Source organism: Phallusia mammillata, chromosome 3, assembly GCF_965637545.1.
Source record: "Phallusia mammillata chromosome 3, kaPhaMamm4.hap1.1, whole genome shotgun sequence".
Classification (NCBI taxonomy): domain Eukaryota; kingdom Metazoa; phylum Chordata; class Ascidiacea; order Phlebobranchia; family Ascidiidae; genus Phallusia; species Phallusia mammillata.
This window is the reverse complement of record NC_137254.1, coordinates 29,351,626-29,377,336: the sequence shown is the minus strand read 5'-3', so window position 1 is coordinate 29,377,336 and position 25,711 is coordinate 29,351,626. Positions and strand designations below refer to the sequence as shown.

Sequence of the window (25,711 nt, the reverse complement as noted above, 5' to 3'; positions counted from 1 at the left end):
ATTTTTTGCGCTGAAAACTTGAACCAAATTTGACACCGCAACTAAATGTCAGCTGAGTTAATTACTGCAAATAAAATTGTGTTCACGATCGTAATGCATTTGTCGTACTAATGCTGTTTGTTGGTTAATCAGTAACTGACAGCGTTTGAACAAACTGCAGCTTGAGTAATCTTGAGTAATTATTTGGTTCAAGGCAGTTCCTGTAGCCTATTTACACAATTGACTCACCCAAATAAAATGCTAAATTTGGTGATGTAAACTTTTACACGACAAACGACCTTAAAGTTACGTAGGCACAAAGCAACGCAAACTTTTAAAATCTTTCCTGTCAACTAGTGAAATAACCGCAAATACCCAACAACATTTACCCAAATGTCAAATTCACATGGCCACCTTGTGACTACTTAGGCATGTAGCTTGTCAATCCGTTGACCGTTTGACACCAAGTCAGTTCTTCTAATAACTAGCAAGTGGGGCGAAGTAATATATGCAACATAGAACCGTAGATAAAAGACGAAACCTCCAGGTCAATGTTAACAAAACCTTAGAAATTTTTTACCCTTACTTTGGGGAAACATTTTGGCTGTCATTATAGAAACAGGTGGATAATATTAAAACGAAAAAAAATCTTACACTTTTTTTGTTGTATTGAACCAAAACTATAGTTTTTGATAAAACGTTGTATTTGTTAAATTAACATTAAATAATTAATCTAGGGAAACTTTTTACGCATTAATTTGCAGAAAAGGCACTAAATTGCAAGCACTGTTTCGCATAAATTACAGGCTACCCAATTTGAAAATAAAAATTAAACATATCGATCATCCAGTAACTTTTTTCTGCAAGATTTTCAACAACTGTTGTAGTATTTTGTTTCTTCTTTCTTGTTTAATTTTTCGTTTTATTGTGCATAAATTATAAGGCATTTTTCACATCCAGCAAAGTTTATTTCGACTCGCTAGTCAATCATGGTCAAAAATTCGAAATTGCGTAAGAAAATGATGTAAAAAATGTATTTTGTTCTTTTTGTAAATTTTTACATATTCATTGACGTTTTTTGTCCAGTGTAATGTTATTTGTGTAAATTATTAGTCATTACTTCATTGAGCAATTAAATTAAGCTGTGTGATAGTCATGATTAGGATAAAGTTGTAAACAAAAAGGAATTCAAAACCTGAAATGCAGAAATTTATTTTAAAATTAGTAATTGTTACTATTTTTACCCTATTTCAGTATTAGTATTAACCTACAATAATGAACAGTGCAAATTTTACTGGCAATAAGTTCATATTTTGCACTTTATGTTGTGTGGCAAAAAATGAGAGCGCTAAATCCCTATTTTAATTTATGTGTTACCAAAATCAGTCTAAATCATCACTTTAAAAATTCAATTTAATTTCTTTCATCAGCTTAGCAAAGAAACATCAAAAGTTATTCTATCTATTAGTGTGCCACAAGTAGGGTTCCTTCTTCAGAAATTCTCGAGAAACAAATAAAGTTTCCTCGTGAGAAATTACGCCATGTATCATCAGCAAAAAGTAAATGCGACACCTCTTATTATGTGTATTTTTCGTTTCAACTCGCCCCTAGAGCGCACTGGGCACATTACTGTCTTCTTTTGCACCAGAAACAGTGATTATTAGTGTGTGTTGCCGCTAAACTTTCACCTTTCCCAAAAAATAGTATAAAAAAAATACTTACTTGCGCTGTGTCTATAACACGGACCTACAGTCCCTTCGTTTAGAAACGAAAAAGTCGAGAAATAGCGGAACCCGAGCCACAAGCTTTTATTTTCTATTTTGAGAGAAACAAGAAATCCTAAGTTTAATTTCAATTATCTCATGTCTTTTAAAACAGTAAAGCACAAGCACTTTTTTTAACAGGGGGTGATATTTTGCAAACTAGTAAGAAGAAAACAACCAACAACTTTATGTCAAAGAATTACTTGTGGCAATCAAAATTTAAAAAATAATACAGCTTTAATGTTTTTCTGCTGAAATGTTGACAAACTGTTTGTAGTTATATAGCCCACTATTTTACAGCATGTCTAGAGCTAACAAAACCTGCTCTCCAAGGCAAATTTTAAACTGTTGTTTGGTTGTATTAGAAAATTATTTTGACTGTTTAAATTCGTCAGATTTAATTTAAAGTGAACTAAAGCAACACAGGATATCCAAAGTAGTACATAATTTAATGATTTTGTCTAAATTAACTTTTTTTTAGCATCTCTTATTCCAGCGTTGAAAAAAGTTGAAAACTGCGTTCACTGTCTGCTACTTGCCTGCGTTGTACAACACAAAGTCTCTCACAACTGAAAAAGAAAATGTCGTCCACTGAAACTCTTAACTTCGGCCCAGAATGGTAGGGTTGATTTATGCTAAAGTGTTATTATAACGACAACGTAAAAATGAATCACTAATAATGGCATGATCATTTGCCCGTATGTTTCAACAATAAGAATGTCACTTTTTAAATATTTATTGGGGCAGTTATATTCCTCATTAGACTTATGAACAGATAGTGTTCCGAAGTACACATATAACATATGAATTGTTTCAAGTGATTAAAAGTCGTATTTCCAAACTGGTTCTCAAAACGTAGCGTACACTTTTTCAATAGCTTTAGTATATAGATGCAGCAAAAACTTATACATAAGCACAGTTTGGTAAATTTTGGTTTGTTCAAATCCATGTCTTATGATGAGTTAAAACAAACATATTCCCAGTCACTTGGATACAGAAAGTTAAAATTCATTTTTGCAATGATTTCTATTTGCTTATCTGTTAAAATCTGCTATAAACAGTGTGTGTTAAAAACAGATTTTATTTCTCTTTACGATGTTTTTAACCGTGGTATTGTGTTGTGTATTTTAGGCTTCGAGCATTATCAACGGGAACATCATCTGTTACAAGCCCTCCACCATCGCCAGCTGTGCCAACCACTGCCAAGTTCAAATTAGCTGAATTTCGGTAGGAATGCATGCATGGCTTACATTTATTTAATAAAGCATGTGAGGTCCACTTAGAGTAGTGTTTTTTTCCCAATATTTTCCCAAGAGTTTTAGGCCAAGTTGTGAAACTAACAAAAATAAAATAAGTATAAAATTTTTGCATCCTTTGACATTTTTGGGTGTGCAATCGCAATTTGGGAAACGCTGACTTAAAAATGTAAAAATGTTTACCCCTGTTACTGGGCAGTTATTGAAAAATTGATGTACCTGTTACAAAATGTGCCAAGTGGTAATCTTTTTTCCAGATAATGGATGATGTTGTTTTAAAAATGTTCTCAAAAAATCTTAGTGTTTTCTGCAATTAGAACGTATTGGTGATAATAGGCATTTCCTGCATATATTTGCAGTTAAATTGTAAACAATATATATATGTATAATTGGGTTCGATTACCTGAGCAAAGTAACTTTTCCTGAAATGATCTGACTGTCTAAACCCCAGTGCATTTAAAAGAAAAATTAAGATACATACAGTATATAGTGTACAAGGCCTTTAACTTATCTTTGTAATGTTATAAACAGGTTTATAAACTGTACATATATTATCTGAAAAAAAGGTTATGACTATGCATTATAGCAGCAGTAAAGGTCTTTGAAACATGAGAACTATTGAGTGGCAAACCACAAAGATGAGAACATATAGATTTAACCACATCCTCTGATTGTTTCATGACATTTCAGCTATGGACGGGAGGAGATGTTGGCACTCTTTGTAGCAAATTCGGAAGTTCCATCTGATTTGCTACAGGCTCCTCATCTTATAAGTGAAGACACCTTACAGCCACTTGCACTGATTCCTTTAACAGAAGATGATCAGGTATGTTTTCTAGATAGTCATTATGTTCTGAAACTGTTAGATGGTCAAGACAAGTAAGCTATGTTGTAATTTAATACCTGCATTAAACTGAAAAGTTTACAATTTTAAATTATACATACATTATACAAAGCAACTTAGGAGATTTACCAAAAACTATTGGAAAATTTTGCTGATTTCCCCGAAGATTTGCATTTTTTCTCTGAATCAGTGTGTTGTTGAGGGCCGCCCACACTAAATAGCTTGGCGGGCCAGATTGTGGCCTGCGTGCCGTTTGTTGCACACCCCTGGTCTAAACGTTCATTTTTTTGTTCTGATGTATGATTTAAGAGGCCAAAACAGTTGAGTCATAAACTAGAAAACAAATATTTTGCAGAGAGCATTTTCTGGTGGGGTGAACAGTGAGACTCACTTCAGACCCAGAGGGGCGCTTTCAACTCGAGGGCGGTCAGCCCCACCTCGTGGCAGAGGCCGGGGTCGGGGCGAAGGATTCTCTCGGAGCATCAGTCAGAATGAGGAAGGTGCCGGGCCTCCGTACTCTCAAAGAGGAAGAGAGTTTAATAGAAGAGAAAGCTGGGAGGAAAGAGGGTTCGGGAGAAATGGTAAGATTTTGAACTATTCGGTTCTGTCCATTGCTGGTTTGTAATGTTCGTTTGGTCAAGAAAGAGTGCTTTAAATTTATTTAAATTTACACAGATGTTAGCTATTGATCCAACTGTGATCCTCCTGAAGTTTGACCCCGAATGACCTAGCGATTCACTTACAGGCCCCCAAACGATTTTTTTAAACGGCTGTACCGACTAAAGCACATAATCTGAGAGTTTCATGCTTTGTTTGTTGGTGCAATGTAAAGTATTGTAAGGTATTTTATAACTTTTTTTTTTGATTCACCCATTCCAGAGTTCTGGGCTGACCATTTAGCTAAGAGTTTAAAAAAAAAGTGTTCAGAAAATGTTCGAAAAGCGTTTGTAAAGATTGCATAAAAGCTTGATAGGTATATATAAATTATTTATGCCACATGGTGTAAATGTTTTGTTTGTTGACACATCAAACACAAGACATTTATAATACTTGCACTGTGTAAAATCTTTGGAGTTCTCAAGAACATCATTTTGCTGGGCCTGTGACATAATAAATTTGGGGTCAACTGTAGGTCTTATGTTGTTCTGTGTTCTGTGTCTTTATTATTAAACTTTAAAATAGTCAGATACAAGGAACTTGGGACAAACATTGAAGAAGGCAAAATTTGGTTCTTTTAAAGACATCCAAAATTTTAAATATATACACTTCATTGGAACACATACAAATTCAAACTCATGCATTCTTGAGTATGCTTAGTAGTCAGATTTTAATGCCCTGTTATAAAATGTTTAGGAAGAGGTTCATCTGAAGATGGGCCGATCCATCGAAAGCCTCTTCGTCGCTCAGATGTTAGTGATGACTGGAGGAGCGATATCATTCGTGGAAGTGGAGATGGAGCGGATGCTGAAACATCGGAACCAGCATCGGATTGGAGGCCACCTGCTCCTTCGAGACGAGACTGGAGAGGTTAGTATTTACTGTTGTGTTTAAAACCAGGAAGTTGAACCTGAACTGAACCCAATTATAAATGAGTTTGAGCGATTTAATTCATTAAATCTAAATCAAAAAGCACATTTTCCAAAAAATCCGAACCCAACAGTTTTCATTTTTTTTTAAACCTGAACCGAACATGGACCCTTAAAAACAGTTTTAAGTGAAGCTGAACCTGAAAATACCAAGCGGTATGACTCCCTGTTTAAAACAAAAGCAATGCTGCGATCATAACTGTTCGGGTGCGCAACCTGCGGCCAGCGGGCCAAATGCGGCCCTTGGTTAAAGGTTGTACGGCCCACATAGATGCTTGGATTTCAAATGTACTGGCAAACGAGGTCAACTATTACGTATTTTTGAGCAGATTAATGCACCCGATGTTATTTTTCTGCGACCATGGCAATATGTGGCTAGAATCAAATGCGTTTTTACTTGGAATTAAGCATATTTGGTAAGCAATAAAGTAACATCACCTTGTGTTACACACGGGTGCGGCCACAATCTAATTTTGGCTATTGTATTTGGCCCCACATCAACAAAGGTAGCCCACCCCTGGTCTAAGTTGTAGGTAGTTAGCTGGTTGATATGTGCACACAAAATCACTTTTTTCATTTTCAACTTTAAGTAGTTTTGGTATGATATAATATTGTTTACTTACATAACGTTTAGGTCGTTCGAACAGTAACTGGAGAGATACAGGGCGAGATTGGTCGAACGAAAGCTCTTACCACCCGAGGGAGCGGAGAGTCATGAACCGGACGCGATCACTAGGTGGCAGCAAATATGATGTAAGTAAATTTTAATCTTTATAGCCACTGCCTCGTCAAATCACCAGTAGAACGTACCTATGTATTCAAGTTTTAAGCTACTTGCACTACATAAAGCATTCAGCTGCACCATGTAAAAGTTTCATTGGCCTGATTAAAAACTTTATACTTTTACTAAACATGTTTGCCAAATTATGTACATTTTGCTATATTATCTGATACTGTTTTGAATAAATGCTAAGCTGTATAAATTGGAGGCCCAAAGGACTTCCTTTCTAAAGAGCTGTTGATTGACTTTTTTGCGGAAAGTATAATCTCTTCCCATAAACATTAGTGTTGTTTCAAAAATAGGAGGGAGAACTATAATGATAAATTGCAATCTGTAAATCAAACTTTTATACTGGAACATAGACAATTGTATCCAAAGTGAAAGTTATTAGATAAATACATAAGGACTTTACCAATCTGTAAATCAAACTTTTATACTGGAACATAGACAATTGTATCCAAAGTGAAAGTTATTAGATAAATACATAAGGACTTTACCCTTATTAAACCTGACAGAGCATTTGATGTGATTTGGTACAAATGTTACAGAATCCCTACAAAATCTATTTTTGTAACCAAGTGTAAACAGACAGAAAACATGTACTGTTAGCAAAATTGCCTTGGGGGCAGAAATTGTTTACTACACTCCACTGGTGGAAGCATCAACCTCAAAAACATTACAGATAAATCCTTCCTGCTTAAACAATGACATAAAATGAAATCTAACACAAGCTTTAAAACTCATATGAGTCTGCGCAGAACCGTAGCCAAAAAACTGATTTAAACATAATTTTAATGGAGAAAAATGGCCCAAATACACAAAAAAATAACATGCTTTATTTTTAAACATTGCAGCAAATGCTCATGTCATCATTTCCTCCATTAAACTTCTTAACAGATCTTTATGTGGTGTTCCTGATTTAAACAGTTTAAAAAGTAACACTACCCCGTCTTAGTATTTTCCGTGATAAACAAACAGTTAGATTTGACTGTTTACTTTTTAAAGCAGGGTGATTCGGGTTTGATGCCTGAATGGGCAGAAGATGGAGAAGAAGGCGAGGTTGGTGTATTCGATGCAAGTGGAGCGTTTCAAACTGTGAGCAAATGTTTGCGATAATCCTACTATGTCTAGTGTTCCTAAGTTAATCATATAGGGCAGGGGTGCCCAACCTTTTTTGACTCAAGATCGACTTTTGGGGTGGTCCAACTCTCGAGATCTACCATTCCAATACAAATTAGCAAAGACAAGTACCAGAACAAAGTATCAATTACTACTGCAACTATTACTTTTGTAACGTAAGAAAGCGCCTACTTATTTTAAATAATTTTCTGCAACCCTCGCGATCGACTTGAGATCAGTCCGAGATCGACCAGTCGATCGTGATCGACAGGTTGGGCACCCCTGACATAGGGTCTTGAAACATCTATTCACACGCCAACACAATGAACGTTAAAACAGATGTTCTAATGCCGTTAAATTATCGACCGCTGTTACACCACTGAGCTTGTTTTATCACTACGTTGGTGTGAGTTTGCAACCACACAATCTTGTTATCGCTGTTTTTTGTGTGTGGTTGGTTGCAACTTTGTGAGAAATTTTAGTTTCAAGATATGCCATTTTCCTGATGAAAGCATCTTGTATGGGACGTTGAAACGTCGATTATTTGTAACAAAACTGCTGAAAGAGCACTACTCGTTTATATAAAGAATATTTGCTATTAAATGGACTTTATGACATGAAAACTGGTATGTAGCAAGGCACATTCTGAATTTAAATTCATTGGGGTGTTTTTAAACTGCAAAGTGTTAAATGAAAACCACTGTACTTTACATCATTACTATTTCTTGGCATGACCTTCTCTATCGTTCTGACCTCAGCTGATTTTGGTTGGTATAGTATAGGGCAGCGGTTCCAAACCTTTCTGGTGCCGTGACCTCAAGGATAAAATTGGTAGGTTTTTTAAAAAACCCGCTGGTGTAGGGCCTCTTAAGAGAATCTAGTCATGTAGTTGTGGTGATGTTAAACTGCAAAACGGTAAATGAAAAACACTGTACTCCTTTTTTTACTTTTTCCTGACATTAAAACTTGTGGCGCAACGATCAGTATATTTCAGTTGGTATAGTATAAGAACTTCTTGAGGGGAATCCATTTAACCAAATGATAAAGCTAACAACAAAAGTGGCTGATACAAAACACTGATATATGATTTTTGAGTTTGCACTTACATTTTTCAGAATTCAAAGACTAGCACGGATGGCAGGGAGAATGGAAAAGCTTCAGGACCACGAAAAGCTACAATTGGTCGTCCAGGTTTGCGCAAGATTGAAGAACGTGACAAACTCAGTGCGAGTGAGAAAGAAGATGATGAAAAACAAGGCAAGTTGTGAAATTATCCATGTATAACTGGACAATATAATAGTTGCTGTTTTTTTTCACATGTTTTCTAGATGCTGTTTAATTTTTTTACATATATAACTGGACAATATACCGGTTGCTGTAGTTTTTCATAATTAAAACAAAGCTGTAAACGTAAAATCTTTTTTTTTAATCTTTTTTTTTCACATGTTGAGTTAGATGCTGCATTTTACGCATATAACACAGCAATATATATATTATTAGCTGTATTTTTGCTCTTTTAAACAACTTTCTTTTGTGGGTTTTGGCAGATTTTGGGCTTGTTAGAATATTGTTTGATGCTTTTCCAAAATAAGAATTTTTTAAAATTATTTTACGATGTTTAGTTTTACGTTGACAATTGTTTTGCAGATGAAAATACGGTCAATGATGGAAATAAGGAACCAGAGCAGAGTCTGTTGGAAGAGAAAGAAAAAGAGACACCACCTAAAGAGTCACCACCTAAAGTAGAAAAATCAAAAACTTCTGAACCACCTGTTGAAACTGCTGCTAAAACAGTAGAGAAACCTGCCTGGAATGCTCTGCCTAAATCAGAGGATGCAGCACAAAATAACATCGAAAAATTGCTGGGAAATGTTGATACAACAACCACATCAGCTCCTAAACCTGTTCCAGCCATTAAAGCAGGTTTGTTTGCTTTGACAAGCTTTTTTAAATTTCTGTTTCCAATTAATACAACACACTTTACCTGTTTTGTGTCATCGGTAACATGCACCCCTAAATCAAACATTGCCATTTATATTCCTAAACAGCACTGGAAGCATGTTCAACACTTAACATATTAAGATATTGAAATGTACTCTTTGTTTGACATAAAAGTGTATTTGAGAGCCAAAAAAACTCAAATTATAGGCCAGTTAAACTGAAAGAGTGTTTTAGGTGTAAAAAATGCAAAAAACACGCTAGAATTGTAAACGTATCGAACCAACACATGCTATAGTGAAACTGAGCCGACACCACTTCTGTTCCTAAGCAGTTGCTTGGCTATTGTGGACCAGTTTTCCTGTGGTTTATGCCCGATTGTGGCTTTGAACTGATTTGGTTTGGCATTGATCTATACATTGTTTCACCTCTTTGTATAAGCTTTTCGACTGTAATGTGTCAGAGTGAGAAAAATGACAAACTCTAGTTCAGGGGCGGGCAACATACGGCCCGCGACGTGATTTTGAGCGGCCCGCAGACAGTTTCTGGTCTTACATGATAATGTGGCCCGCGGCCACAGTCTGCCGCAATCCCCCACTACTTGCTTCCTACGTCAAATTATAGTTGCAACGGACAGTAACGCTCCCCAATAGCAACAAACTTTCCCACCGTTGTTACCATTGCACCACACGTCCATTGTTACGACATAACTGCCAACCTTGTGTTTGGCCTGCTTTCACGGTTTCCTTTGTTTTCACACGTGTAGCCTAGTTAGTGCTTCAGCAGTATCTAAGTCGGTGGTGTATGAATTAAATTTGCTGCGGTGAATAAATTTATGTTATATCAGTTAGATTGTTTGGACTGTATTGTAATTGTGACGTACTTGATTGTATTTGGTTTAGGAAAGTTTCCCCACCCCTGGTTTAGGTGGTCAAAAATCCATTTTAAATCACTGGATAAAAACGCGATTAATGTATCGATTCAGGAATCCGGCCCGCCAAGTACTTCATTTTCCCATATCAGGCCCGCCGACTGGAGAAGTTGTCCGGCCCTGCTCTAGTTAATACTCTTGCCTCGGCAAACTTTTGTTTCCTCTTTCATCAAACATTGGTATGTCATCCTTATTTTCTTGTTGTTAGAAGTGAAAACATCTGAACAAGAAGAAGTGGATAATATGCATCATCTCGAACAGGTAAACAAAGTTGGCAGCTTTGTCTATATTACTGTGTAAAAGCTGTTAGTCTGTTTGCCACCTACTGTGTTTGTAGTATCTGAATCAGTTTGTTAAATGCAAATTTGAACTTCCTTTTCAATTTTGGGAAGTAAACACAAAGAGCTGCAATAATTTCTCTGGCAAATTAACAAGTTGGATTATGTAAAACATATCGCAAGTATCAACTATACATAGGTCTTCAATACCCCTTACTTTTAATATTCCATTTTTTCAGAGCATAAAACTTGTATTGCATTTATTATATCCGGTGCCTTTCAAATAGATTTTTTTAGTAGGTTTTATGTATTGAGAGGTGTGTAATGCACAAAAGTGGCCACTAAAACACTTTTTACTTGAATGTCATCATACATAAGTTAAAAATGATCACAGAAATCATTTTGGGAACAAAATATCAAATGATTGATGCATGAATTCTATAGCTGAATATAGCCTATATCCAGACTACATATTCCATTGTTTGAGTATAGCCTGTGACATTTGCCTCATAGACCAGCACCAGGCTGTATCTGTCTTAACAGACTTTAAAGTTTATGGTGTGTTTTTTCAGGCTGCTTTAAAGTTGGTGGATTCACTATCGGAAGAGTCTGAGAAGAGCGACTGGCCAACAACGGCTTCTGCAAGCAAACCACCTGCATTAACATCTGAAGCTTTAGTGAATCAAGCTATAGCTAATGTGAATGCAACTGACCTCGCTACTAAATGGTTCTACAAAGACCCACAAGGAGAAACACAAGGTAGGGTTTGTGTATAAAATGTAAAGGTACTTTGGCAAAAACAGAATAGATGCACATCATTGCGGTACCTAGGACTACACAACTTTTTTACCAATATACTAGTTCCTGTATATGTTTCAATGATCTAGTGAAGCTACCCTGCTAACAAAGTCTAATTGAAAGACCAAAGCATCCCGAATTCCCTCTGCACATAAACACATAAATCTTGTTTTTTTGCCTTATGTTTGCTAACATGTGCTCTTGGTTTAAAAATATTTATTTAGGATGTTATTTATAAGCTCATAGTGGTCCTTCAGTGACTTAAAGGTCTTCCAATTGAATAGCATGGATATATTTTGTATTGGTAAATACAACACCTTGTTTAAGTATAGATATTGTTCAAGCAGTAAAATTTATTCTGTACGCTTGAGTCGAATAATAATCTTTTCTTTGCTCGGTCAAATTGTTAAGTTGAACATGTTTGATATTTAAAGGGAGGAACACAGATTCTCTTTTTTAGTGACTTTGATCCTTTTTTGTGTTCCTATCAACACATGCTCTTTTTTCCAATGTAAAAATTAACCAACTGTTTGGGTTGGATTACATGAAATTAGGCTAGAAACAATGTGAAATATTTTTTTTTCAAGATAACAAAACTTTTGAAAGTGGATAACTTAGTTTATCATACACACACTACAAATTACCATATTTTACGGACCATAAAGCGCACCCGATTATAAGGCGCACTGTCAATAAATTGCTTTGATTAGTGTTTTGTTCATACATAAGGCACACCGGGCTATAGAACGCAACGTATTTTAAGGAGTATCAGTTAGCGTATAAAGCATGGTTACCATATAATAGCATCGGTACTGGTTGGAGTGTAGGCAATAAAGCACTACTTGATCCATACATTAGGCGCACCGGCTTATAAGGCGCACGATCAATTTATGAGGAAAAAAAAGGATTTAAATTGCGCCTTATGGTCCGTAAAATACGGTACTCAAACTTTTTTGGGTGAACCTTTATATACCTTCTAGTACCCATGTACCCTTGTGACTATTGTGGTGCATGATAGGGTTCACTGTGCCGGTGAAAATGTTTCATAAGAGTTTTTATTACAGGGCTTTTAACATTGACCTACTTTTTCACAGGGCCCTTCACGTCACAAGAAATGAGGGAATGGTTTCTTGCTGGTTACTTCACACTCAACTTGTTAGTGAAGCGAGCCTTCGACCCTGTATATGCCCCCCTGGGTGAACTGATGACTAGATGGGGAGGAATCCCATTCAGTGCCAGTGCTCCTACACAGGTGTCTACAGTTTATCACTCACATGTATATAATTTATGTGTTAAAATTTTAAGCATGTTTAAAATATGCACATTACACTAATCTGTGCAAACTGACCCCAGCATTAAATTTGCATATTTATGCCCATGTATACGAAACTAGTGTTCGTAAGGGTATCCAAGAACAAAAATGACTGTTGTATTAAATGTGTCGTATGTTGGAATAGGAATTTCAGGGGTCTTTACAGCTTAACGCACAGCTGGTTACATAAGGGACCTTGGAAAGCTAAACTAGCGTGGAAATAAGAATGTTTGTGACGTCACAATGCACCGAGCATGCTCCCCTGAGCACCGAGCATTAACGTGAGATGCTCAGTGTTTAACCAAACAGAACATTTGCAGCTTTGGAACATCCCTACTAATCAGTGCTTGTGATTCAACTTGTGATAGGCTAAATATTAAGTCTGTGTAGGTCGAGCGTGAGTCCCGAAAATACTTCTGTCGTTGGTGTGACAAATTCATTGGGTCTGGCTTACTATAATTTACATCACAGTAAAGTGGAAATTTGTACCGTATTTTACGGACCATAAGGCGCACCGGGCTATAGAACGCAACGTATTTTAAGGAGTATGGGTTACCGTATAACGCTCATTAAACAAAGCAATTAAGCACTACTTGATCCATACATTAGGCGCACCGGCTTATAAGGCGCACGATCAATTTATGAGGAAAAAAAAGGATTTAAGTTGCGCCTTATGGTCCGTAAAATACGGTAGACACAAACTTAATAAAAAAAACCTAGTTCAATTGATGAAAATTATGGACTTGACAAATAGCTGTGCTTCACACACTTTGTTTTTGTTTCCATGAAAAAAATACTTGTTTTTTAGCCCACAACAAGCGACCCACAAACTGAGGCCCTACAACAGCAACTTCTAGTACAAAAACAACTACAGGCATTACAGCAGCAGCAGCAGCAACAACAACAACAAGCACAAAAACAGCAACAACAGCAACAGCAAATACAACAACAGCTACAACAGGAACAGGCCATAAGGTGGTTAATTTCTACTTTCATTAACACCAATTCAAGTAATTAACTGGGTATTGTTTCATCAAAAATGGCGTCTTTTTGATTTAGAAAATCATTATACTTTATCATAACTTTTTGCAAATGTTCTAGGCAGGGGTTATTGAAATTTGAAATAAAAATAATACCAGATGGCTTTGTAATGAAAATCTAAACTACTTTTTCTAAAGAACAGCATAATATTTTTGTTCACAGGAGTTACCAGTTGCAGAATGCATTGTACAATGCTGTTATTGCGCAACTGAGCAAATCGGAGCAGTTTCTTTCCCTGCCATCTCCACAACAGCAAGCAATGGTTGCACATTACATGTCTGCTCTGCAACAACAACAACAGCATTCTGCACAACAACCAGTTTCATCTGCATCAGCATCCAGGTAACTTGTTGTATGTTAACATGCTGCAAGGCTGAGCTTCAATAAAAAGTTCAAATATTACCTTGTAGTAACAAATATGTGGCTTTCCTAGAAGTTTTTATAATAAAAAGCGGATATTTTGATGCCAAGACAAAAAGGCCTTCGTTGCTTGATAACAACTTTGTATTAATTTATGTCGTTGCCCTGATGAAGGTGTCTCATATGAGATATCGAAACGTCAATTTGTTATAATAAAAACTGCTGGAAGAGCTACTTATTTGTTGAAACATTATGCCTGACAGCAACGGCAACAGCTTATTTACCTCACCTTGTAATGTTACATTGTATTTGTAATAGATAAAAAAAGTTCCATTTGGGTGGATAACTATGCTTGGAACATTTTTGGTGTATATTAAGAGCCCAATTAGGCTTCCTTAAACTAACATTGGACTGTTTTGATGTATTTTATTTTGTACTGCATGTATTTAATAGTAAGCTGAACTAATCCACCATATATGGCTCATTATTGTGTGCTGCTCTTTGGTGTCAAAATTTCAACAAAACTTTGCTACACGCTATTGGCTATTGACGCAGCTTCTGCCCTAGGGCTAAAGTTTTCTGATTAATTTAGGATCATACAAAATTGCTATTAAACAGAATAGGTCAAAACGTTTTATATAAAGCACCAAGAATTTCTAGACAATGCTTGTAACATTGTGATTACCAGTTATTTTCCATAAATAATGTAACTTTTTCTTAGACCTCATGCTATTTATGAACCCAACTAAAGTTATAAATTTGATCTTCAGAAACACACGCTATTACAATGAAAATGTCCAGTTACAGGGATAAAGTTTTTGTGAGACTTTGTCAACGTTTTTTTTTCATATTACACCATAATTATCAGTTACCATCAGGCACATATCTTGCTTAATGCAAAGTCCATTACTGTTAAATAAACCTTTGCTTTCTTTCAGTGCCGCAGATACTGCTGCCTCCCAATTGAACTTATGGGACATTGACCCTGCCATTGTTCGAAGGCCATCCCCCGTTCACATGGCAACACAACAACAATCATCACAGCAACCACCACAACATCAGCAGTTCCTGGAAATGCTAAAACAAAAGTCGCTAGAAAAGGTCTGACATTTGATGTTTCCAAACTATAAATTATTTTAAGATTAAATCAATAAAACACTGCTCATCTCATCCCATTCTGGTATGAAACTCTTCTTTCACATGAGATTTTATCCTTTGGGTTGAATTTTTCTCGTCATCTACCTGTTCAGTCATGATCAAGTCTTAAAATTGTGAAGTACATGTGCTTGAACTGCTTGCCGACAATCTGACGAATTTACTTTTATGTTGCAATTGTTGTTTCACACTACACAATATTTCCTGCACTAAAACACTGTTGTGAACCATGAAGCTGATATGCATGGGTTAAAGTCACTATTTGTCATTGGTGTATATCTTGTGCAATGCCTACAAAGGATTTTAACAAAATTACAATCGGGTAACACTAACATAATTACAATTGGGTAACACTAACAATGTTTGTATATAGCTGCTACTAAGGCTGCTGTTTGGTTGTGTGCCGGAATGAATTATGTTTGTCAAAAGATGTAGAAAGATAAGGACATGTAATTAGGGGCCTTAGAATATAAACAGTTACAGTATGGGCATGGAGTATATGAAATCACTGTATCTTGCAATATAAATTAATGTTTCTAATTTCTGTTTTGTTCTGTTTAGGAACAGGTTGATGCGAAAAAGAAACAGGAATTAAAAGAAATGGAAGAAAAGAAACGTAAAGAAGATGACTTGAAACGCTTGCAACAGGTTTGTCACTTAGTTTGCTTTGCAGATTTTCCCAATTGCTTTAAATCTGACTCAACTAACTTGCAACAAAACAGGCAGCTGTATAGCAGAGACATTTTAAGTTTCAGGTATAGTTTATTTATACTTAAATTAAACGAAAATGGATTGTAACACAAAGAAAGTGCATGCGGGGCAGCCAAAGACCTTGTGGTAATCCACCCCTTACACGAGAAGGTGACAATGGCAAAAAAGATGGCATAATGAATTCAGGCATTGCCCACCAACCAAAGATAAAAGTAAAAGAACTGACATGTAACAGTTTATATATTATTGGAATATAAATGGCACATTGCACATACATTGCAGTTAAAAGCTTATTAAATTTTTAAAAACTTTTTTGGAGCTCTGGTTGATCCTTAAAGTTAGTCCAAACAGATAACTAAAGTTTAATTTGTGGTTAGTTGCAAGTAAAACAGCAAGAAGCAATGATGCGACAAGCTGAAGAAATACGCAAACAAAAAGAATTAGAAGATGCGAAGAGGAAACAAGAGGAGATGGAGAGGAAACGACGGCAGGAAGAGATTCGACTACGGGAAGAAAAACGACAACAGGTGAAAAAACACCCCAGTTTTGTAACTTGTGATAATTTTTGGTTTGTAAAACAGGGTTAATGGGTAATGAAGCCAATATTGATGTGTTGCCTTTGTGACTAACAACAACAGACTGTGGGGTGGAGTAAGCATTCTGTTTTAAACCACATTTAGACAGAACGTTTAATGGAAATTAAAGATTAAATACACATCTTCTGTTATGCGATGCCACGCCGAATACCTATTGATTCCTTTCTCTACAGGAGGAGGAAACAAAACTAAAGCATGAAGAGGAAGTGAGAAAACAAATGGAAGAAGAAGAGAGGAAGAGACGGGAATCTTTGAGGAGGTTTACATTTATTGAGCTTGAAATTATTTTCAATTTGTGATTTAAAAAAAATTGGAAACATTTTTTGAGATAATTTGTTTGGCCAATGTGTTGTCAACATGAAACACAAGTTAATTTATAAAATTTGTTTTATTCTTAGACTTGCCAAACAACAAGAGGAGGAGCGGAGGCAAGCTCAAGAGGAGGAAGTGAGAAGAAAGAGAGAAGAGGAGCAAAGAGAAAAGAAGAGAAAACAACAGGAGGAGCAGGAGATGAAGAGACAAGCTCAACTTCGTCAGGCCCAAGAGGAGGAAATGAGAAGAAGAGCAATGGAGGAGAAACAGGTTGGTGGTATCAAGGTTTACCATTTGCTTTATTGCAGTGGTGTGCAACTCCATAATACTGCCATGCCAATTTTGTTTTTTAAATATACTTGCTGGCCAACATTTTTTTTCTTTAAACCTGAGGTAGTTTGGCTAGCAATTGTTTGGGCCTTCTTGCGCATGCAAATATTCACTTTATCCAACTCTTCATGTGTAGGCTACTGTTACTCTTTGACCGTTTTTCAAGACAAACCAAAAGCCTGGGCCAACTCCTAATGCTTAGCCTTGCAAAGGCCCATTAGGAGAATGCCTATGTGGTCAAAAGCAAGTGAACTTAGTTATAACACTCAAATGTTTGCCATCTGAATGTTTGCAAAAGTTTCAGTGCCATTTTCTATTGCTCTTTGCACATTTGGCACACTTGCCATGAATTGGACACCCCTGCTTTAATGCTCTTAGTTCTTGCTCGTTCATATGAACAGGAGTAGCAGTTATACTTGTATAGGTATTTATAACAATTTTTGTTATCTACTGGTGCAGCACACTTTTAGAAATGCACCATGGATTGTACACCTATGATGTATCCTATTAAATTTTTTCATACCACCAAAAAAAGTAGTGTTGCATGAGAAAAAAGTATTTGATATATATGTGCCTGTGTAATCTCACGAAGTCTATAGACTGAAACTGATTTCACAAGTAAAAATTATGTTTGTTGTTATAGATGCAGGAAGAAGCTTTGCAGAAACAGAAAGAACAAGAGTTGCAGAGACAGAAGGAGGAAGCAGCGAGAAAGGTGGGGAATTGTTTAAGTGTTCAAAACAGACTATAGCAACCCTCTTAAATTAAAGCATTTCATGGTGTATTGTGAAACTGATCTGTGCAAGTTTAAACGGAGAATTGCCACATGTGAAAGCTTGGTGACTGGATGATTCAATATAACGTTTTCAATGGGTCTAGCTTACTATGATTTATATATCAGCGTGCCATGATCGCTGGTCTGCATAAACGCTTTAGGGGCTGATCCCAGTTATGAATTTATGTTCTTCTGAACCAGTTAGAGAAGTGGTTTTAACATTTTCATTTTTAAAAAGTCTTGTATAAAACACGAACAAAGGTTATAACAATATTCTGATGTGGCATGAACATTTGCCCGAATGTTTGGCTATTATATTTAGCGTTAAACTTATGGACAGATCCATGTGTAAGGTTCCAAAGACACTCTGATAAGCATTTTAAGTTGCATTGCCTAACACCTTAATTGCCAGAAGAGCTCTACAAAATTGACCCTAATACATAAATTAAGTTTTTGTCAAATTGGTATTACCAATAAATATTTTTGACTTCAGCGTCAACAGGAGCAACTGAAAAACATGAAACTGCCTTCCACTGCTAACTGGGCACAACAACAGCAACAACAACAACCTCAAGCACAGAACAATATGTCCTCTGTGTTGGAAATACAAAAACTACAGGAAGAAAAAGAGAGAGAAAGGAAGAAGTTGGAGCAGGAGGTGGTTTGCCTTTTTTCTTCCACATTCTCTCAAAAGCTAAAGATAACCTGCTAAAACATTTTACGTTGTCCTCAATCTATTTTTGGCTTTTATTGGTGACAAGTAATCACTCATAAGTTCATTTTTTACACCACAGTAAGTGTAAAGTTCTATCATGGAACACAACAAAATTTTGTTAATGCAGTTTGAGATGCAAATAATGGTGTTGGGATTTTAATAGCATCAAGCCAATATATAATAAGCTGCAGACATTGTGCCCTGTTTCGACATATACGGTCTCATCAGTGCAGCTGGTGACCATATATAGGCTGCATTGGCTGGTGTAGCCATCCAATGACACTTTAGTTGATATTGTTTTAATAATGTTTTCATATTTAACACTTAAATTATTGTATTAATGGCCCAACTTGACATGTAAGAATAACAAACAGAATGAACAAAAAAGTTTTCAAGTGATGTTTCCTCTTTAAGTATTCTGTACTATACATACAGCATATGAGGGTGATACAACAACAGCAGCAGCAACAACAACGTCCAGTTTGGGGGAGCGCTCCTGCCAATCAGGGTTTGCCTGCAGCATCCAATCCTGGTCGGCCATTATCCCTCATGGAAATTCAAATGGAAGAAGCTCGAAAGCAGAGAATAGCACAGATGCAGCAACAGAATCAGGTACAGTCCTTACAAGGCCCAAAATATACTTTTAAGGGGCAACAGTCAAAGTTTGAGAACCACTGCATTAGGGTTTCCTTGGATTTTTATTCCTCCTGTGTGTTTAGGTTCAGCAGAAACCTGACTTAAGTATCCAAGCAGCAGCAGCATGGGGTGGAAGACAGACAACAGGGAGCTCTGTGTGGGGACAACAATCATTTCAACAACAACAGCAGCAGCAACAACAACAATCATTTTGGGAACAGCAACAAGCACAAAGCAATCAGGCACGAAAACAACAGCAACAGCAACAACAGCAGGCAGCTGCCCGACAACAAACTAAGGTGGGTTTCTTAAAATATTTCCTAAATACAGACAATTGTTGTTTTACGGTTAGTTTGCAAATTCATATCCATTGTGTACTGAAGCCTAAACTGTAGCCTTTTATTGGTTTAGAAAATATAGCAATTAATCACAAAAATCAAATCTTGGCAAAATGCTTGTGCTGTTATACAATGATAAAAAAATACAACACAGTGATACCAATTTTTAATTTGGTACAAAAACGGATTGTTTGTACAAATTTATGGCACTTAAGTATCTTATTTTGTAAGAAGCTTCCCCAATATTCACAGGTTTCGAAAACATTCTTTAGACTACATATTACACCAGCTTGACGAATAGACGTTGATTTGATAGTAATGAAAAGTTCATGCATTTCTAAGTGTGTTGTAACCTCGCTTATAAGAGTGAACAACTTTTCCTGTAGCAATCCCGTGGGAAGAGCAGAGGTGGTAGTGGTGGTGGAAATGCTGAGGACAACAGTGTGATGGCATTGTTCCAACAACAACAGCAACAACAGAGCACACAAGATCCATTCGTGGCTTGGTGTGACGCTCAGATCAAACAAATGCCAGCTGCTTCAAACTTGGATGGTGAGAACCACTGTTTTCATTAAACTGGCTTTATTATGGCTAGAGTTGTGCAATACATTGGTGAAAATCAGGAAAACTACAGTGTTATTAGGTCGGACAAACGCCCAAGTGTTAAATTTTACATAAGATGCCTCCTTTAGGATGCCACACGTTATGCGATTCGGTTAAACGCATACTGAATTTAGCAACCTTTTTGTCCAGTTACCCAGATTATCCGATAAACAGATTTTTTTTTAAACAAAGACTACGGTTGGAATATGCGGATTCTATGCAATTAAATGAATTATGCGATTAACTGGCTTCGTATATAATATGTTTAAACAAAAACTTAACGACTCCTTCTATTTTCATCCTACTTTGTCAACTTTCACCCAACATTTTTTTGTTTTCTTAGTTCCCACCTTTGTTGCTTTTCTGCGTGACGTCGAATCGCCTTATGACGTCAAGGATTACGTCACATCGTACCTGGGAGAAACGAAAGACGCGCGGGACTTTGCTGAGGCGTTTCTACAGCAGCGTTCGGCCATGAAGAAACAACAACAACAACAGCAACAGGCACAAAAACAACAAGCGCAAAAAAAGCAACAACAAAATCCACCAACGGTAAGAAACAACCAAGTTAATAGTTTGTGTAAAAGGGCTTCTGGTTTTGTGTCGTTATGTAAGGCTTTAGTTGCAGCAATGTTGCAATTACACTTAACTATTTGCAAAAGGTGACATATATGAAAGTACCTGTGCATTCAGTTCAAGTCGTTATTATTTAGGTGTGTATATTTCTGATTACAATTTCCTACTTTGGTTTTCAGGTTCTGTAACATAAAGTTTGGCACGCAAAAACTGTTGTGTTGATTTAAAATTCTGGGTAAACATCAATTAAACTAAAAATGATTTGCCTTTGCCCTGTTGCATATGCGGTTCTATTGTAGTTAGTTTTATAAAATCAGCCAACATATGTGGTAATTGCTCCAAATATAAACATGCAAAATATTCTACTGAAGCGGTCGAAGCTTTATTGTGCAGCGGTGCCATGTCCGAGTCATGTTAGAAACGTGTTAAGAGATACAGCAACGCGAAATCGGCGTTTATAAAGAGGCAATGGCGATTAAAAGAAAAAAGCAAATAGCACGCTTCGATGCGCATAAGCGAACACGATAGTGAGGTCGCTACAGGACCCCCCTCCAGAAGCGGGCCTGTGTTACGATGGCCAGTGGATAACGTAACATCACACGGAGAGAAATTTCAGCTGCCCTTCGAGCCAATTTACGAAGAACAGTCGGTACTTCATTGGCCAAAAATCCAATCAATTATCCTCAGGCATGTGCCGCGTGAACAGTGTTCGTGGAGGACAGATGACTGGCAGTTTCGGGCGGAGCGAGGATTTTATCCAAAAACCGGGTTGGTTTTTAATGCCCGAAGAGGTGTGTTCAGAAGGCTTGTTCGGGAGGCGCGCTGCACGTGTTTGCTGGGGCACTGCGGAATGACGTAGAGTAGCAGAGCAAAGCGGTGCTCTGAACAAGCTTGAGGTGCACGTAATGGCGACAACACCGTTGCTTTTTGAGCCAAGTAATGAAGATCAGTCGGGTCTTCATCGGGCAAAACAAATCGAATATCCCGAGGCAAGTGCAGGAGTCGCGCTGCACGGTCGTGCCGGGTAGAGCAATCGATTGAAGCAAGCGTTGTGCGTGTGCTGTACTCAACTGTTGCAAGCTGCCGTTCAAACAAATCAAATGTCCAGAGGCACGTGCAGGAGTCGCGCTGCTTGTTTGTGCCAGGAAATCGCAAATGCTTGAAGTCGGCGTTGTACTTGATACGGATCTGTTGCAGAGGCCATTCCAACAAGAAAATTAGTAACACTGCTGTAGCGTGTTCCAGTGTGCTGAGATGTAGTTCCAACGTTGAGTCGACGTGAAGAAACTTTGTTTTATCTGCCACATCTTGAAATCGAGCTCTGACTTGAAGCAAGACACGTGGCGGAGATAGCGAACACGTGGGAAGCTTAAGACAGACAGCGTGTTCCATGACCTTCAAAGTCCGTTTGAGAGTCGCGGGGTCACCAGTGAAGCGGTCGAAGCTTTATTGTGCAGCGGTGCCATGTCCGAGTCATGTTAGAAACGTGTTAAGAGATACAGCAACGCGAAATCGGCGTTTATAAAGAGGCAATGGCGATTAAAAGAAAAAAGCAAATAGCACGCTTCGATGCGCATAAGCGAACACGATAGTGAGGTCGCTACACTACCACATTTAAAAAAAAGAATAAAAAGCCATTAACGTTGGTAACCGGACAAATCGGTTGGTAAAATCATTTACAACTCTTTCAATTTTCAATTATGACAAATATGTTTCCCAGAGTCAGTCGGTACATTCGGTGGTGCCTGGATGGAACCAGACCGCTCCCACACCGCCTGGTTCTGTTGGACTCGATGACGAAGGGGAATTTGTGACAGGAAGCACAAAAAGGGGAAAGCGAAAGCAGAAAAAACTGCAGAGAGTTGACCCCAGTATTCTTGGTAAGTGTGAAGAAATTGAACAAATGTTTTGTCCACCAGGTTGCATGTCTTGTTTTTACTCAACTGAGGTCAATTTACACAGAGACCTCGCGTACAGCTTTTGATGTGTTATTTTTCTTACAGATTTTGTTGATGCTTTTAAGGTATAATATATATATATGTATATCTTAAAATCCTAAGGACGATTGACACACTATTTGTACCTCAAGTTTTGTCCGAATTAGGCGAAGATCCGGATTTACCGACTCCGTTTTAACCGAGCTTTACTGTAGTTGTTTTTGTCGTAACATATACTTGGTTTCACAAGCGAAATTGGATGTGGGCTTTTATATTTTTAAAAGTTTAAAATGTCTGGTAATGTTAAATAGGCAACATGAGAATATCCTTACTTGCTGAAAATTTTAAGAATAACTAATAAGTGTTATGTGTATGTAGGTCGTATTTTAGTGACCTTGGATGACTTTTACATTTAAATCTACTTTTATTTTCCAGGTTTCTCCGTTAATGCAGCGTCGAACCGCGTCAATATGGGTGAGATCGAGACTCCTAACGACGGTTGATGGGAAATCGGGCAACAAAACCTGGCAAAAGCCGAAACAAACTGTCGATGCAATGGCATGCTCGCGGCCGAACGGCATCAAGACAATAGCGCGTAATATCGAAGCGGCAAGGGCTGGCCGCGCAGCCGCTGGTCTTTCACTGTGTGGCGGTGATAGAGGACCTAAAATGCCGCCGAAATTGTACAAAATATCCGAGGTCCAGTTCAAAATAGGTGTAAAATTCATTCATCGTTGTTCACGTCAAACAAAAACGATAACGCGAATCAAAACCGTGCATGACGTCACGCATAATGACGTCACCCGACTGAATGCTCTTTTGTCGGTTAAGTTTGTTTGGGATTTCTTAATCCCGGCCTTGTGGACCAAGCACTGCTGTTGAAAACAATTAAGTTGTTCGCCTGGTGAATCTTACAGTGCGGTTGGTTACTGCAATCAACAGGTCAAACTGACTGTATTTCTATGTGAATATTACACAAATTGAGGAAAGTCAAAAATACATTTGTGGCTATAATGCTGGCCGTGTAAAGTGCAAAGAAAAAACATCGACCCTGTTCTAAACCAGAGGCTTTCTCTTGTTTACCTCTCGACAATTTTCAAAACTAGGACCCCTTGGTTTTGTTAACATTCCATTCCTACAAGCCAATTTTTGGTCTACTGGTGTTTACACGGAAAAGCATGCTTAAAAAGTTCTTTTAAGGTAAATGCACAGTGGTTTCCAACCTTTATCGACGAATTCCTCCCTGAACAATTCAAAACATTTTCTACATAGCATGCTAATACAAGGATCATTTAAGATTGGGCTTTTATCAAGTTTATAGGTTATATTTCCATAGCTTAAGCGTATATTTTCAAACCACATGTAACAATTAAAGTAAATTCCTCCACGGTTGGGAACCACTGCACTAGCGGATCGTCTGTTGTATGTTTAACAATCCCGACGATTTGATGTAATGTGTACTGATGCCACCCGATTTCATTCGATATGAAACCTGCCACTGTATATAACAACTGCAAGGTCTTCTCGCTGTAGCGAAATCACTCGTTAAGACGCTAAGTTCATTTTATCGCTGGGCGCCAATCTACTAATGTGGTGGTTCCATTATTTTTGGCGCATCACTGCCTTACCCAACCCTGTTCCCTTTGTTCAATGTTCATTCTGTCACTGTAGCACCTAAACTCGGTCTGTACATAGCGAAGTAGAGGACGCGGCCGTTTTTACTTGGTTTGTTAGTGTGTTGTGTTGTGTGTGTGTGTGTGTGTGGTGTTGTTGGATAAAGGTGCTGCTTTTCACACACGTGGAAACTTAAAAATTGCGGGATATTTGTGATGTCATTTCCATATTTTCGATTTCAGTTTTTTGAAGTACGTTGTGCCATGTGTGCGCTAAACAGCAATGTCAGATAAATTTCTCATTCCGCCAGTGCTGATTAAATTTACTGACAATATCAGTTTAATGCTTTTTCAAACAAATGAATTTTATGTCAAAAAACAGCATTAGCCTTTTCGAAATTTATATCCTTTTCTGCTTGGTCAAACAGTAAATACCTTTGATATAATTTGGTCTTGAGAGCATGTTGTTGGTCTTGACTTGTAAGCAAAATGGCACTGTGTACAACATTCTATTTCAAAGTTGCTGACGCATAACGTTAGAAGTTTACATGAATTTAGAAATATATTTTGTTCAATTAGGAATAACTGCTGCTTTTGATGTGTTGTTTGCATCAGTTTTGTCCTCTTAATGTTTCTTTTTTGGCTACTGATTTGTGTAGGCTTGTACAAGTTTTGATTTGAATAACAAGTGTGGCTCCAATTGGTTTTGATACAACACAAAAATTAATCTACAGCAAATTTTTCCCGCTTTTATTTGTCTTCATCGACAGTTGCATTAATAGACAAAAACTAATATCATTTTTTAAACACTAAAACCCGACTTATCAGGGACCATTATTAGATAAAATTGTACAAACTGCCATTTTCGTCGTTTGTAGTGTCTAGCTACAAAGTTATCGGTTTATCACATCATTTACATCGTTTTTTTTTTCGCATTTTTTTATACATTTTATTCTTCGATTTTTGTTCGTGTCTGACTTTAACATCACCGCCTGCGTCACCGGTGTCGTGTGAACTACGACGGAACCGGCAACGGAACAGTTTGCTGTCGATGAGTGATTAGAATACGATTTTACAAATTTTCTTTGTGTTTTGTTTTTGTTTTTTGAAGGATGTCAGACAGGAAGTTATGTGAAACGATCTATTTGTTTTTCCGGAAGGTACGGTAACATTTTCGTTGTTTAAGTTTAATTTTAAAGGAGTAGGATTTAATTGTTTAGAGATTTTGAACTTCACCCGTTTCGAGTGTTATGCGTTACCCACAAAAAAAAATTAACTACGTAAAAATGATTTTTTGCCAGGATTGCACCTTAATGTTCTGGTTTACGGTGTTACACGCAATTAACCGTTTACCATAAGATGTCAGGCAAAATGACTGAATATATTTACAAATTAATAATTATATTATTTTAAATGCCAGATAATCAT

General features: G+C 37.2%; 1 protein-coding gene across 2 annotated transcripts; it reads left to right on the top strand.

Moving 5' to 3' along the window:
* Positions 1 to 914: 914 nt before the first annotated feature.
* Positions 915 to 25,362, top strand: LOC145217760 (uncharacterized). 2 transcript variants are annotated; one of them, XM_080085103.1, is made up of 28 exons: positions 915 to 990; positions 2,224 to 2,361; positions 2,874 to 2,969; positions 3,689 to 3,824; positions 4,198 to 4,423; positions 5,196 to 5,369; positions 6,063 to 6,181; positions 7,218 to 7,304; positions 8,444 to 8,585; positions 8,976 to 9,251; positions 10,406 to 10,458; positions 11,048 to 11,234; positions 12,368 to 12,525; positions 13,394 to 13,560; positions 13,789 to 13,968; positions 14,925 to 15,087; positions 15,703 to 15,789; positions 16,230 to 16,379; positions 16,622 to 16,707; positions 16,847 to 17,030; positions 17,734 to 17,805; positions 18,359 to 18,523; positions 19,016 to 19,192; positions 19,300 to 19,515; positions 19,941 to 20,106; positions 20,501 to 20,709; positions 22,454 to 22,613; positions 23,106 to 25,362. In XM_080085103.1, the coding sequence occupies exons 2-28, from the start codon at positions 2,324 to 2,326 to the stop codon at positions 23,171 to 23,173; spliced, it is 3,942 nt and encodes a 1,313-aa protein (XP_079941229.1). In that variant the 5' UTR covers positions 915 to 990; positions 2,224 to 2,323; the 3' UTR covers positions 23,174 to 25,362. The 2 variants fall into 2 exon arrangements, with proteins under 2 accessions (XP_079941229.1, XP_079941228.1); XM_080085102.1 differs by having other exon boundaries at positions 7,215 to 7,304.
* Positions 25,363 to 25,711: the final 349 nt, after the last annotated feature.

Excerpts from the sequence above, each read along its gene's own strand:
- LOC145217760 (XM_080085102.1), top strand. The coding sequence starts at position 2,324 with ATGTCGTCCACTGAAACTCTTAACTTCGGCCCAGAATG. Across the intron at positions 11,235-12,367 it reads CCCACAAGGAGAAACACAAG|GGCCCTTCACGTCACAAGAA; the intron begins GTAGGGTTTGTG and ends ACTTTTTCACAG. Across the intron at positions 20,107-20,500 it reads AGCTGCTTCAAACTTGGATG|TTCCCACCTTTGTTGCTTTT; the intron begins GTGAGAACCACT and ends TTGTTTTCTTAG.